This window comes from Hypanus sabinus, chromosome 3 (assembly GCF_030144855.1).
Source record: "Hypanus sabinus isolate sHypSab1 chromosome 3, sHypSab1.hap1, whole genome shotgun sequence".
Classification (NCBI taxonomy): Eukaryota; Metazoa; Chordata; class Chondrichthyes; order Myliobatiformes; family Dasyatidae; genus Hypanus; species Hypanus sabinus.
The window spans coordinates 188,838,674-188,853,847 of record NC_082708.1 but is presented as its reverse complement, the minus strand read 5'-3'; the positions used below and the strand labels follow the sequence as shown (position 1 = coordinate 188,853,847).

Sequence of the window (15,174 nt, the reverse complement as noted above, 5' to 3'; positions counted from 1 at the left end):
GTAGAGGGAGCTTCACTCTGTGTCTGACCCCGGGAGTGTGTGATGGGACAGTGTGGAGGGAGCTTCACTCTGTGTCTGACCCCGGGAGTGTGTGATGGGACAGTGTGGAGGGAGCTTCACTCTGTGTCTGACCCTGGGAGTGTGTGATGGGACAGTGTAGAGGAAACTTCTCTCTGTGTCTGATCCCGGGAGTGTGTGATGGGACAGTGTAGAGGAAACTTCACTCTGTGTCTGACCCTGGGAGTGTGTGATGGGACATTGTAGAGGGAGCTTCACTCAGTGTCTGACCCCGGGAGTGTGTGATGGGACAGTGTAGAGGAAACTTCACTCTGTGTCTGACCCTGGGAGTGTGTGATGGTACAGTGTGGAGGGAGCTTCACTCTGTGTCTGATCCCGGGAGTGTGTGATGGGACAGTGTAGAGGGAGCTTCACTCTGTGTCTGACCCTGGGAGTGTGTGATGGGACAGTGTAGTGGAAACTTCACTCTGTGTCTGACCCTGGGAGTGTGTGATGGGACAGTGTGGAGGGAGCTTCACTCTGTGTCTGATCCCGGGAGTGTGTGATGGGACAGTGTAGAGGGAGCTTCACTCTGTGTCTGACCCTGGGAGTGTGTGATGGGACAGTGTAGAGGAAACTTCACTCTGTGTCTGACCCCGGGAGTGTGTGATGGGACAGTGTGGAGGGAGCTTCACTCTGTGTCTGATCCCGGGAGTGTGTGATGGGACAGTGTGGAGGGAGCTTCACTCTGTGTCTGATTCCGGGAGTGTGTGATGGGACAGTGTGGAGTGAGTTTCACTCTATGTCTGACCCTGGGAGTGTGTGATGGGACAGTGTGGAGGGAGTTTCACTCTGTGTCTGACCCCGGGAGTGTGTGATGGGACAGTGTGGAGTGAGTTTCACTCTGTGTCTGACCCCGGGAGTGTGTGATGGGACAGTGTGGAGTGAGCTTCACTCTGTGTCTGACCCCGGGAGTGTGTGATGGGACAGTGTGGAGTGAGTTTCACTCTGTGTCTGACCCCGGGAGTGTGTGATGGGACAGTGTGGAGGGAGCTTCACTCTGTGTCTGACCCCGGGAGTGTGTGATGGGACAGTGTGGAGGGAGCTTCACTCTGTGTCTGATCCCCGGGAGTGTGTGATGGGACAGTGTAGAGGGAGCTTCACTCTGTGTCTGACCCCGGGAGTGTGTGATGGGACAGTGTGGAGTGAGTTTCACTCTGTGTCTGACCCCGGGAGTGTGTGATGGGACAGTTTGGAGGGAGTTTCACTCTGTGTCTGACCCCGGGAGTGTGTGATGGGACAGTGTGGAGTGAGTTTCACTCTGTGTCTGACCCCGGGAGTGTGTGATGGGACAGTGTGGAGTGAGCTTCACTCTGTGTCTGACCCCGGGAGTGTGTGATGGGACAGTGTGGAGTGAGTTTCACTCTGTGTCTGACCCCGGGAGTGTGTGATGGGACAGTGTGGAGGGAGCTTCACTCTGTGTCTGACCCGGGAGTGTGTGATGGGACAGTGTGGAGGGAGCTTCACTGTGTCTGACCCTGGGAGTGTGTGATGGGACAGTGTGGAGGGAGCTTCACTCTGTGTCTGACCCCGGGAGTGTGTGATGGGACAGTGTGGAGAGAGCTTCACTCTGTGTCTGACCCCGGGAGTGTGTGATGGGACAGTGTAGAGGGAGCTTCTCTCTGTGTCTGACCCTGGGAGTGTGTGATGGGACAGTGTGGAGGGAGCTTCACTCTGTGTCTGACCCCGAGAGTGTGTGATGGGACAGTGTGGAGGGAGCTTCACTCTGTGTCTGACCCCGGGAGTGTGTGATGGGACAGTGTAGAGGGAGCTTCTCTCTGTGTCTGACCCTGGGAGTGTGTGATGGGACAGTGTAGAGGGAGCTTCACTCTGTGTCTGACCCTGGGAGTGTGTGATGGGACAGTGTAGGGGGAGCTTCACTCTGTGTCTGACCCTGGGAGTGTGTGATGGGACGGTGTGGAGGGAGCTTCACTCTGTGTCTGACCCTGTGAGTGTGTGATGGGACAGTGTAGAGGGAGCTTCACTCTGTGTCTGACCCCGGGAGTGTGTGATGGGACAGTGTAGATAGAGTTTCACTCAGTGTCTGACCCCGGGAGTGTGTAATGGGACAGTGTAGAGGGAGCTTCACTCTGTGTCTGACCCCGAGAGTGTGTGATGGGACAGTGTAGACAGAGTTTCACTCTGTGTCTGACCCCAGGAGTGTGTGATGGGACAGTGTAGATAGAGTTTCACTCAGTGTCTGACCCCGGGAGTGTGTAATGGGACAGTGTAGAGGGAGCTTCACTCTGTGTCTGACCCCGGGAGTGTGTGATGGGACAGTGTGGAGGGAGATTCACTCTGTGTCTGACCCCGAGAGTGTGTGATTGGACAGTGTAGAGGGAGCTTCACTTTGTGTCTGACCCCGGGAGTGTGTGATGGGACAGTGTGGAGGGAGCTTCACTCTGTGTCTGACCCCGGGAGTGTGTGATGGGATGGTGTAGAGGAAGTTTCACTCTGTGTCTGACCCTGGGAGTGTGTGATGGGACAGTGTGGAGGGAGCTTCACTCTGTGTCTGACCCCGAGAGTGTGTGATAGGACAGTGTGGAGGGAGTTTCACTCTGTGTCTGACGCATGATGTCCATGCCCTTGGTAAGCTACTCACTGACATCACTGGATTGTTCCTGGATTGTTTACAACCATAGCTACCAACAGGACTCATTACACCAATAATACTTCGCCAGTCTCCTTACTTGGCTTGGTTTGCGGAGGATGGAAGATGCCAGGAGAGGTGGTGGATTTCGGAGATGGCAGGTTGGTTATCCCGGTGTTACTACTCATGCTTTCCAAAGATTTCATGCTCTGCTGTGAGCTCAGCGAAGTATTGGACTTGGTCAGTGACGACCTGTGAAGCTTGTGCTTTGAGAAGAAGCTCTTCTTGGACTTTTTCTCTGGTGTTCCCTTCTCACTGAACTCCTCGTCGCTAGTGATCTGCATCACACTGCTCGGGACGATGGCCGAGGCAGACTCCGCCGACAGGCTCTCGTGCCTCTTCTTGCCCTTGACCTTGTCCTTGAGTTTGTCCAGGGCCGACCGATGCTTCTCCTTCGAGGACAGGTCGAACATGCTGGCCGTCAGGTTGTTGCGGACAAACTGAATGCTGACCTGGATCTCTCCTCGTTCCTTCTCCTTCTGACTGGGCTTCGAGGACAGCTTATACCACCTGGAGCAGAATCAGAATCCGGTTTAATATCACTGCCATTTATCGTGAAATTTGTTGCTTTGTGGCAGAAGTACAGAGGAAGACATAATAAAAACAAATTACAATAAGAAACATGCATAAAACATTAAGTAATTAGTGCAAAGAGAGAGCAAGAAAAAAGTGGTGAGGTAGTGTACATGGTAGAGGGGAAGAAATTGTTCCTGAATCATTTAGTCTTCCGGTTCCTGCGCCTCTTCCCTGCTGATAGTGATGAGAAGAGGGCATGGGGGTCTTTAATGATAGATTCTACCTTTTTAAAGGCATAGCCGTTTGAAATGTCTTCGTGCTGGGAGGACAGAGCCATGATGGAACTGGCTGAGTTTGATGCTGGGGAGGACAGAGCCATGATGGAGCTGGCTGAGTTTGATGCTGGGGAGGACGGTGCCCATGATGGAACTGGCTGAGTTTGATGCTGGGGAGGACAGAGCCCATGATGGAGCTGGCTGAGTTTGATGCTGAGGAGGACAGAGCCCATGATGGAGCTGGCTGAGTTTGATGCTGGGGAGGACAGAGCCCATGATGGAGCTGGCTGAGTTTGATGCTGGGGAGGACGGTGCCCATGATGGAACTGGCTGAGTTTGATGCTGGGGAGGACAGAGCCATGATGGAACTGGCTGAGTTTGATGCTGGGGAGGACGGTGCCCATGATGGAACTGGCTGAGTTTGATGCTGGGGAGGACAGAGCCATGATGGAGCTGGCTGAGTTTGATGCTGGGGAGGACAGAGCCCATGATGGAGCTGGCTGAGTTTGATGCTGGGGAGGACAGAGCCCATGATGGAGCTGGCTGAGTTTGATGCTGAGGAGGACAGAGCCCATGATGGAGCTGGCTGAGTTTGATGCTGGGGAGGACAGAGCCCATGATGGAGCTGGCTGAGTTTGATGCTGGGGAGGACGGTGCCCATGATGGAGCTGGCTGAGTTTGATGCTGGGGAGGACGGTGCCCATGATGGAGCTGGCTGAGTTTGATGCTGGTGAGGCTGGTGCCCATGATGGAACTGGCTGAGTTTGATGCTGGGGAGGACAGAGCCATGATGGAGCTAGCTGAGTTTGATGCTGGGGAGGACGGTGCCCATGATGAGTTTACAACTTGAGGGAGAAGAAAATCATGTGAATGTGGCATGGCGGCGTTGTGGTTAGCGTTACAAGCAATACAAAACAGGTGAGCAATGAGAGGGATTTATATGGGTTTAAAGCACCGGTGTTGTCAGGTCTCCGAGTCTTTCATCATACTGTTGAGGAGCCTCTGCCCATGATGCGATCAATGATAAATCTGTCATTTGATATAAGCACTGCCGTGGCTCACCCTGGCGTCATCACGATCCAGGGATCAACTGCAGCCTCGTGACCACAACTTAGTTTTACATCTCCATTTCTGTGGCGCCCACCTCTCCCCCGGTTCTGCTGTTCACCTGGGAGCCCAGACAGCGAGCTGCCTCTCTAGAATGCATCATGTAGCGGGCACCATGTGAGCATCTGGGGAAAGTTAGTGAGGGGCCGGGGGTGGGGTGGAGGAGGCTGTATGTTCTGCCCATGACTGTGTGGGTTTCCTCCAGGTGCTCCAGTTTCCTCCCACAGTCCAAAGGCACGCATACGGATTAGTAAGTTTAGTGGTTATGTGGGTGTAACTGGGAGATGTGGGTTCCTGGGGCCGAAAGCGCCTGTTACCATTCTGCATCTCTAAATAAATATAAAAATAGAAAAACAAACGAGAGCACAGGAACAGGCCAATCAGCCCATCTAGTTCCCTCTGTACAATGTCAATATTTTTCCATTCTCTTCATATCGAAGTGCCTGTTTACGAGCCACCTGAACAGCCACATCGCATCTGCCCCACCATCATCCCACGCAGCTCATTCCAGGTACCCACTGTCCCCTGCATAACAAAATCTGCTTCTCATCCCTCTTCGCACCAAAGAGAAAAGCCATAGCTTGCTCCACCTGTCCTCATAAGGCAGGCAGCATCCTGGTATATCTCCTCTGCACCCTCTCTAAAGCTTCCTCATCCTCCCTGTAATGAGGCGACCAGAACTGAACACAATATTCCAAGTGTGCTCTAACCCCTTGTCTTGCTCACCAGCCATACACATCGTCTCATTACAAGGGAAAAACAACAGCCAGTGCAAAATAAATTGTTGCCTCACATTTCACTGTGTTTTGATGAGTCCATGTACATGATAAATAAAGTTAATCTTACAAAGGAAAGCAATAACAGATTGTAGAATAAAGTGCTACAGCTACAGAGAAAGTGCCGTGTGGGCAGACCAGAAAGCGTAGATTGTTAAGTCAAGACTCCATCTTAACTTACAAGGGGAACATACAGTGGGCTAGAGGCTGTTCTTAAGCCTGGTGGAGAATCCTGTAGCAGGATCTTGGTCTGAAACGTCAACTCTTTATTCATTTCCACTGAGGGTGGAGGAGCAACACCTTGTACTCCATCTGGGTGGTTTCCAATCAGATGGCATGAATGCTGATTCCTTTCTCTGGTAAATATTGTTACCCTCCTTGTCCCCTCTTCTATTCCCTACCCTGACCTCTTGCTTCATGTCACTTGCCTATCACTTCCCCTCCTCCTCCCCCTTCCCCACGGTCCACTCCTTGTCCATCCAATTCCTTCTTCTCCAGTCCTTTATCTTTCCAACCCACCTGGCTTTACAGATCACCTTCCAGCTAGCCACCTTCCTCTCCTCCCACCTTTTTATTCTAGTCTTTCCCCTTTTCCCTTTCAGTCCAGACCCAAAATGTTGTTAATTTATTCATTTCCATGGATGCTGCCCGACCTGCTGAGCTCCTCCAGTGTGCGTGTGTGTTGCTCTGGATTTCCAGCATCTGCAGAATCTCTTGTGTTTTTGCATCTTCTGCCCAATGGGAGGGGGAGAAGAGGGTGGGTGGGGACTTTGATTATGCTGGCTGCTTTAGTCTGTCTACACTGATCTCTGCCTGAGTAAACATGATAAGGTTGGTAATTTATAGAAATCACGTTGCACAAATCTATTGGGATTTCAATGAAAAATGCAGTCAGCAAAACAAATAAGAGAGTAGCAGTTAATGTGGTGCATGGAACAAACCTCTGGTGGTGTTGGGGGGGGGGGAGAACCTGTTACTGATACATTGCGTGAGTGGCCTCCTCCTCGATGGTAGTACTGAGGACAGGACAAGCCCAGGGTGGTGGGGGTCCTTAATGATGGACACTGCCCTTCGAAAATTAGACTGCATCCTCAGTAAGCAATCATGGAGTCAAATGGCTGGTTGGATTTGTTGTGGGGAGGACACTGGGGTAGAACCAAAGTACTGTGCAAAAATCTTAGGCACATATTTATAATTAGAGTGCCAGGACTTTTGCACAGTACTGTAGTGATTCTATGTAGTACACTGTACTGCTGCTGCCAAAAAAAAACAAACATTTTATGAAATATGTGAGTGATGATAAACCTGATTCTGATCTGGGTCTCTATTGTGGACCGAGAGTGGGAAGGGGGCAGAGAGAGGGGGAATAGTGGTTAGGAAAAGGGGAAGGGAGAGGGGAGGGAGAGGGGAGGGAGAGGGGAGGGAGAGGGGAGGGAGAGGGGAGGGAGAGGGGAGGGAGAGGGGAGGGAGAGGGGAGGGAGAGGGGAGGGAGAGGGGAGGGAGCGAGAAGCACCAGGCAGACATACTGTAATGATTAATAAACCAATTGTTTGGAATCAAATTACCTTGCCTGGTGTCTCAGGGCTGGGTGGCACCTGCGCTACCCACCCCACTTGCCCCTGGCACTCCTCTGCCACCTGTCCCACACCCCTCCCGTGGCGCCCCACCCTTGCCACTTTGCTACGACCAGATTTACAAACTCGCTCTCCGGTCGGCGTTGACAAATACAGTACTGTACAAAAATCTTAGGCACACTAGCTGTACCTATGTGCCTAACACGTTTGCACAGTACTGTGGAGGCATCTTGGTCACAGGGAGAATGTGCAAACTCCACACAGACAAGCACTGGGGGCTGGGATCAGTGGCGGATTAGTCTAAGCTGTAGCGATGTGCTGCCCTGACTTGCAGTCTGGGTCTGATGTTACTAGTGAGATCAGAGCGAGGTAACACCGCAGTTATCGCCCCATCTCTCTGCCAGTGCCTAGTGCGCAGTCAGTAATTGATGTTAATCTATCTTCAGTGACATCCACTCAAACCTGGGACAAGTCCAAATGAACACTCAGATTTCCTGTGCTCCTCCAGCTCAATTAACCCGGCTTGCATCTTGCGACGGGCCACATTTTTATTTTAAAATATATCCTGTTGGGCTTAGGCCATAAGTTATGTGTTCACCAACTTTGCCATTAACAGCAAAAATTAGTTGCAAGAAAATGAACCAGACATTTGCAACTGAACATTTTAAACCATATCATTTAAAACTAGGTGCAAAGGGACTTCTTCTCCGAGTGGGTGATTAAACTCTGGAATTCCCTGCCCTCACCCCCAAGGAGGATTCCTAAATCATTAGGAATAATTTAGTCATAGAAAAGTACAGCACAGAAACAGACCTTTCGACCCATCTAGTCCTTGCCGAACCATTTAAACTGCCTTCTGCCATTGACCTGTACCGGGACCATAGCCTTCCATACCCCTACCATTCACATACTATTACTGATCCAGTTGGACTATAGACATTAACCCCATTCTCCTGCTTTTTCCCTGTAACTTTTCACACCCTGACTAATCAAGAACCTGTCTTCCTTCGCCTTAAATACTCCCAATGACTTGGCTTCCCCAGCTCTCTGTGGCAACGACTTCCACAGAGTCACAACCATATGACTGAAGAAATTCCTCCTTATCTCGGTTCTAAAGGGCCACCCATCTATTCTGAGGCTGTGCCCTCTGGTCCTAGGCTCCACCACTACTGGAAACTTCCACTCCATGTCCACTCAGAACCTGAATCAGAATCAGGTTTATTATCAGAGACATATATCTTGAAATTTGGGCTGCTACAGTACAGTGCAATATGCTATTCAATATTCTGTACATTTCTCTGAAAAATCCCTTGTATCTTGCTAAACTGAGTTCAGGCCCAGAGCCATCAAGCATTCCTTGTACGTTAATCCTTTTACGCCTGGGATCCATTCTTGAAAAGCTCTCCTCGACCTGCTCCAAATCCAGCACAGCAGTTCTCAGAGAGGGAAAATAAACCAGCCATTAGTGAATGGCAGAGCAGACTTTATAAAACTCTGGTTTGGCCACATCTGGAGCACTGCATACAGTTCTGGAGCATGGCTCTGAACGAGAGGCTGGGTAAACTTGGGTGGTGGCAGCAGAGGCAGAGGGGAGGTCTGATGCAGGTTTACATGATTACGAGAGGCATAGACCCCAGGGTAGGAATGTCTAATACCAGAGGGCACGCACTGAAGGTGAGGGGGGTAGGTGCTTTACTCGGAGAGTGGTGGATGCCTGGAATGTGGTGGTAGAGACAAATACATTGAAGGCTTTTGGATGGATATGGACATGGTGTAGGTGGGAGGGATTAGTGTTTGGATGATTTTGATTTGCTTTTTACTTGGCTTGGCACAACATTGTGGACTGAATGGTCTCTCCCTGTGCTGTACTCTATGTTCTAACTGATGGACCGAATGGCCTGTCCCTGTGCTGTACACTATGTTCTAACTGATGGACCGAATGGCCTGTCCCTGTGCTGTACTCTATGTTCTAACTGATGGACTGAATGGCCTGATTCTGCTCCTACGTCTTGTGGTCTTCTCCAAGGTTTCTTCTGGGTCCTCTAGTTTCGTCCCACCTCTCACAGACATGCAGGGTCATTGGGTTAATAGGTCTGCTTAAAATTGCCCCCAAGCATGTGGATGAGGGGGAGGATATGGGGCGAGGGGCCGTCAGAAGTTGGTGAGAATGTAGGATTAGAGTAAACGGGTGGTTGGTGGGTTGGCACAGAGTTGGAGGAATGAAGGGCCACTTCCTGAGGCTGACAGTCCTGAAAGGTGTGTCATGAGATGTGTTAACGATCAGGTTCACGTGCTCTTTTGGATAAATGGAAGAGATGCCCATGCTGGGCAAAGAGCAGCATCAGGCTCACTATTCATTCCTGTTCCCACCGCCCCCCCAGTTAGCGTCAGCCACCCTGATACAATTTCTGCCGCTGTCTGGAAGAAGTTGGTACGCTCTCCCCATGGCCACATGGGTTTCTCCAGTGTTCCAGTTTCCTCCCACAGTCCAAAGACGTACCGGTTGGTAGGGCACATGGGTGTAATTGGGTGGTACAGAAGGACATGTTACAGTGCTGCATCTCTAACTCTAAATTAATGATTATTGAATGGTCCCTTAGAATGATAAGATGGATTCTTGCACATTATTATCTGTCTGTGCTGCCCTGTCTCTGTAACCGTAACATTTTATTCTGCAATCTGTTATTGTTTTCCCTGTACTGCCTCTGGATGCTTTGCATGCTGTCTAATGCCCTTCACTCTGCCTCAGAACCTCTGTCAATTAGAAACACATGCCCCCAGTAGTTTCAACTATGTTAATTGAGGGATTGGTTAGTCGTCAATCAGTGTTTGGCAGCTCTTCAAATTAGCTTTGAAGGAGCTTTTTGATGCATCTTGCAGCCTCAGTTTTACACAACATCTGATGGCACGGTAGCACAGGGTTAGTGCAATCATCAACTGGGGTTCAATTCCACTGCTGTCTTAAGGAGTTTCTGCATTCTCCCCATGACCAAGTGGGTTTCCTCTGTGTGTACCAGTTTCTTCCCATTTTCCAACGACGTACGGGTTAGGATTAGTAAGTTGTTAGCACCAGAATCGTGCTAACACTTGCTTTCCCCCAGTATAATCCTCAGACTGTGGGTCATTGGCACAAGTGACACATTTCACTATATGTTTCAATGGACCTGTGACAAATAAAGGGAATCTTTACCTGAGCTCAGGAATATTTCTCACCTCACGGCAGTCTTCTCTCATACTATACCGGGAAATATTGTACAGTGCTAATCAATAACATTCTGATTCAAAGACCAGAATATCATTCAGTCGACGTTTCCGGCTGTGACCCTTCATCAGGACGGTTTATTCCTCTCCATAGATTTTACTTGACCTGCTGAGTTCCTCCAGCGTGTTGCTATCGATCTGCAGAATCTCTTTGTTTAGAATATTATTCAAGGAACCAGGGCTGGGAGTGGGGACTGTAACCATGAACCCCTCCACTTGGTAGGATTCCAGGTCCATTGACCGGATCTCCTGCACCATTGCCTTGGTTACCCGTTGATTCTCAAGATCAGGCATTGCCTTTACACTGCAGATGAGCTCCAAGAGGTATCACTGCAAGGGGGTTGTGACTGGTTACATTGCAGCTTCCAATCGGGGTGTGGGAGGGTGTGGTTAATGAGACGGAGCTCACTTTATCTGCAGGAAGCAGAGACCTGAGAGTCCAAAGCAGGGTTCGGTTAGCCAAGTTCCCGAGTAGACGCGATGCTGTCACAGGGCAGTGAAAATGGCCGCACACAGTACCGGGCAGTGAGCAGGGACAGTCCACGGGTTGGACGTGGTCTCAGAAGACATGTTACCACTTCATGAGTATTGTCTAACTGTCTTTTTCCTGTAATACCATGGGCTCTTATCTTGTCAGGCAGCCTCACGGGTGACACCTTGTCAAAGGCCTTCTGAAAATCCAAGTACACAACGTTCACCAATTCTCCATTGTCTAACCTGCTTGTTATTTACAATAGATTTGACAGACAAGATTCTCTCTTAAGGAAACTGGCCTACCTTATCATGCACCTCCAATTTGCCAAAACCACGTCCTAATCGACTCCATAACCACTGAGGTCAGGCTAACTGGCCTATAATTTCCTTTCTTCTGCCTCCCTCCCTTCTTTAAGAGTGGAGTGACGTTTGCAATTTTCCAGTGCTCAGGATCCATTCCAGATTCTGGTGATCCTTAAAAGATCATTACTAATGCCTCCACAACCTCTTCAGCTACCTCTTTCAGTACCCTGTGGCGCACACCATCTGGTCCAGGTGACTTACCTACCTTCAGACCTTTCAGTTGCTTAAGCACTTTCTCCTTAGTAATAGCAACTGCACTCACTTCTGCCCCCTGACACAATCACATTTCTAGTATTCTGCTAGTGTCTTCCACAGTGAAGACTGATACTAAAAACTTATTAAGTTCCTCTGTCATTTCTTTGTCCCCCATTATGAACCTGCTACCATCATTTGCCAGTGCTCCGATATCCACTCTCGTCTCTCTTTTACTCTTCATAAGAGAAGCTGTAGCAACTCATTCCACACTCTCACCACCTTCTGAGAGAAGTAGTTCCCCTTAAAAACTTCAGTGTTTAACCATGTCCCATGACCTCTAGTTCTAGTCTCACCTCAACTTGAGGGAGAAAAAGCCTCTACAGAGGAAATGTAGTACAGGCAGACATTAAGGTGCAAGGGCATAGCAAGGTAAATTGAAATTGAGATTCAGATATCTATACTGTATATGTCACACGTACAACAAAACATACAGTGAAATGTGTCATTTGTGTTAACACTCCACGAATGTCACCACACATTCCGGTGCCAATGAAACAGGCCCACCACGTTCAGTAGAACACTACGCCGCCAATATAGAACAGCAACAAAACAACAGGAAAACCAGACCCTTTCACACCCCACCAACCCCTCTGAAAGTCAAAAGTTCGTCAAACCTGTACGTAAAATTTAAAAAGTCCTAAACGATGGAAGTGCCGAGAGCTGGAGGGGAGAGCACGATGGAGGAAAGGTGGAGGGAAAACAACAAAGGAGAGGGAGACGGAAGAGTCTGTGTCAGCCTGCAGACAAACAGTTAGCAAACTTCCTGCTGGGACTGGAATTGCTTGCCAAGTCTATAATTTAGATCCCCCCGGGAGCGGGGGTGGTGGAAGGGGGAGTCTGCTATTCGTAGACAGTAATCCCTCAAACCCGCCTTCTTCCTGACTGCCTGCCAGTCTTCCAGGGGACATGTTCTTGCCCAGCTATCCTTGGGGAAAGAGGACACAGTGTCCACGGGCACCATGGAGGTGTTCCAGGACCATTGAGGATGGCAGGAGAGAGAGTGCCTCAGAGATGAGGAAGGGAATATTTTAACAATTTCTGTTGTTCATTGTCAAACTTTATTGTAACTCAATGTAGTATGTATCACTTCAACCACAAGACCATAAGACATAGGAGAAGAATTAGGCCATTTGGCCCATTGAGTGTGCTTCGTCATTTCATCATGGCTGATCCAATTTTCCTCTCACCCACAATCTACTGCCTGCTCCCTGTATCCTTAATGCCCAGACCAATCAAAATCTATCAACCTCTACCTTAAATATACATTAAGACTTGGCCTCCACAACTGCCTGTGGCAAAGAATTCCATGGATTCACCACTTCTGCTTAAAGAAATCCCTCCTCATCTCTGTTCTAAAAGGATACCCCTCTATTCTGAGGCTGTTGTCTCTGGTCTTAGACTCTGCCACTATAGGAACCATGCTCTCCTTATCCGCTCTATCAAGACCTTTCACCATTTGATAGGTTTCAATGAGGTCACCTTTCATTCTTCTGAATTTCAGTGAATACAGACCCAGAGCCATCAAATGCTCTTCATCTGAGAAGCAATTCAATCCTGGAATCATTTTCGTGAACCTCCTTTGAACCCTCTGCAGTGTCAGCACATCCTTTTGAAGATAAGGAGCCCAAAACTGCTCACAATACTCCAAGTGAGGCCTCACCAGTGTTGATAAAAGCTCATTATTACATCTTTGCTTTGATTTGCATTCCTTAACACAGTCTCATCCTGCAAATTAACCTTTACGGAATCTTGCACAAGGACACCCAAGTCCCTTTGCACTTCAGTTTTTTGTGTTTTCTCTCCACTTAGAAAAGTCACCACTTTCTTCTAGCAAAGTGCATGACCATACTTCTTGACACCGTTTTTCATTTGCCATTTCTTTATCCATTCTCCTAAGTCCTTCTGTAGCCTCACTGCTTCCTCAAAGCCACCTGCCCCTCCATCTATCTTCACACAGTCTGCAAACTTTGTAACAATGCCATCAATTCCATCATCCAAATCATTGACAAATAATGTAAAAAGAATTGGTTATAACACAGACCTCTGTGGAAGATCACTAGTCACTGCAGCCAGCCAGAAAAGGCTCCCTTTATTCCCACTCTTTGCATCCTACCAATCAGCCACTGTTTTGTCCATGCTAGGATCTTTCCTGTAATACCATGGGTTCGTAGCTTATTAAGCAGCCTCATGTGTGGCACCTCGTCAAAGGCCTTCTGAAAATCCAAGCATATAACATCAACCAATTCTCCAAAAGATGAGGTATGAAGGTAAGCTAGCCAAGAATATAAAGGAGGACAGTAAAAGTTTCTTTAGGTATGTGAAGAGGAAAAAATTAGTTAAGACCAAAGTTGGGCCCTTGAAAACAGAAACGGGTGAATTTATTATCGGGAACAAGGAAATGGCAGATGAGTTGAACAGGTACTTTGGATCTGTCTTCACTAGGGAAGACACAAACAATCTCACAGATGTAATGGTGGCCAAAGGACCTAGGGTAACGGAGCACCTGAAGGAAATTCACATTAGGCAAAAAATGGTGTTGAGTAGACTGATGGGACTGAAAGCTAATAAATCCCCAGGGCCTGGTGGTCTGCATCCCAGGGTACTTAAAGAGGTGGCTCTAGAAATCGTGGATGCATTGGTAATCATTTTCTAATGTTCTATAGATTCAGGATCATTTCCTGTGAATTGGAGGGTAGCTAATGTTATCCCACTTTTTAAGAAAGGAGGGAGAGAGAAAGCAGGGAATTATAGACCAGTTAGCCTGACATCAGTGGTGGGGAAGATGCTGGAGTCAATTATAAAAGATGAAATAACGGCACATTTGGATAGCAGTAACAGGATCAGTCCGAGTCAGCATGGATTTACAAACGGGGAAATCATGCTTGACTAATCTTCTGGAATTTTTTGAGGATGTAACTATGAAAATGGACAAGGGAGAGCCAGTGGATGTAGTGTACCTGGACTTTCAGAAAGCCTTTGATAAGCCCCACATTGGAGATTAGTGGGCAAAATTAGAGCACATGGTATTGGGGGTAGGGTACTAACATGGATAGAAAATTGGTTGGCAGACAGGAAACAAAGAGTAGAGATTAACAGGTCCCTTTCAGAATGGCAGGCAGTGACTAGTGGGGTACCACAAGGCTCAGTGCTGGGACCGCAGCTATTTACAATATACATTAATGATTTAGATGAAGGGATTAAAAGTAACATTAGCAAATTTGCAGATGACACAAAGCTGGGTGGCAGTGTGAAATGTCAGGAGGATGTTATGAGAATGCTGGGTGACTTGGACAGATTGGGTGAGTGGGCAGATGCATGGCAGATGCAGTTTAATGTGGATAAATGTGAGGTTATCCACTTTGGTGGCAAGAACAGGAAGGCAGATTACTATCTGAATGGTGTCAAGTTAGGAAAAGGGGAAGTACAATGAGATCTAGGTGTTCTTGTACATCAGTCAATGAAAGCAAGCATGCAGGTACAACAGGCAGTGAAGAAAGCTAATGGCATGCTGGCCTTTATAACAAGAGGAATTGAGTATAGGAGTAAAGAGGTCCTTCTGCAGCTGTACAGAGCCCTGGAGAGACCCCACCTGGAGTATTGTGTGCAGTTTTGGTCTCCAAATTTGAGGAAGGACATTCTTGCTATTGAGGGAGTGCAGTGTAGGTTCACAAGGTTAATTCCTGGAATGGCGGGACTGTCATATGTTGAAAGATTGGAGTGACTGGGCTTATATCCGCTGGAATTTAGAAGGATGAGAGGAGATCTGATTGAAACATATACGATTATTAAGGGATTGGACACACTGGAGACAGGAAGCATGTTCCCGCTGATGGGTGAGTCCAGAACTAGAGGCCACAGTTTAAGAA

At 48.5% G+C, this 15,174-nt stretch overlaps 1 protein-coding gene across 3 annotated transcripts in view; it reads right to left on the bottom strand.

Annotated features, from left to right (window-relative positions):
• The window catches only part of LOC132391966 (rab11 family-interacting protein 1-like), a 102,882-nt gene that overhangs the window by 39,558 nt on the left and 48,150 nt on the right, over positions 1-15,174 (bottom strand). For 2 of the 3 annotated variants that reach the window (XM_059965792.1, XM_059965795.1), the window contains exon 2: positions 2,748-3,217. In XM_059965792.1, coding sequence (XP_059821775.1) covers positions 2,748-3,217 — 470 coding nt within the window. Of the gene's footprint in view, positions 1-2,747; positions 3,218-11,922; positions 12,064-15,174 lie in introns of those variants that run through there. The other variant, XM_059965794.1, reaches the window with a different exon arrangement.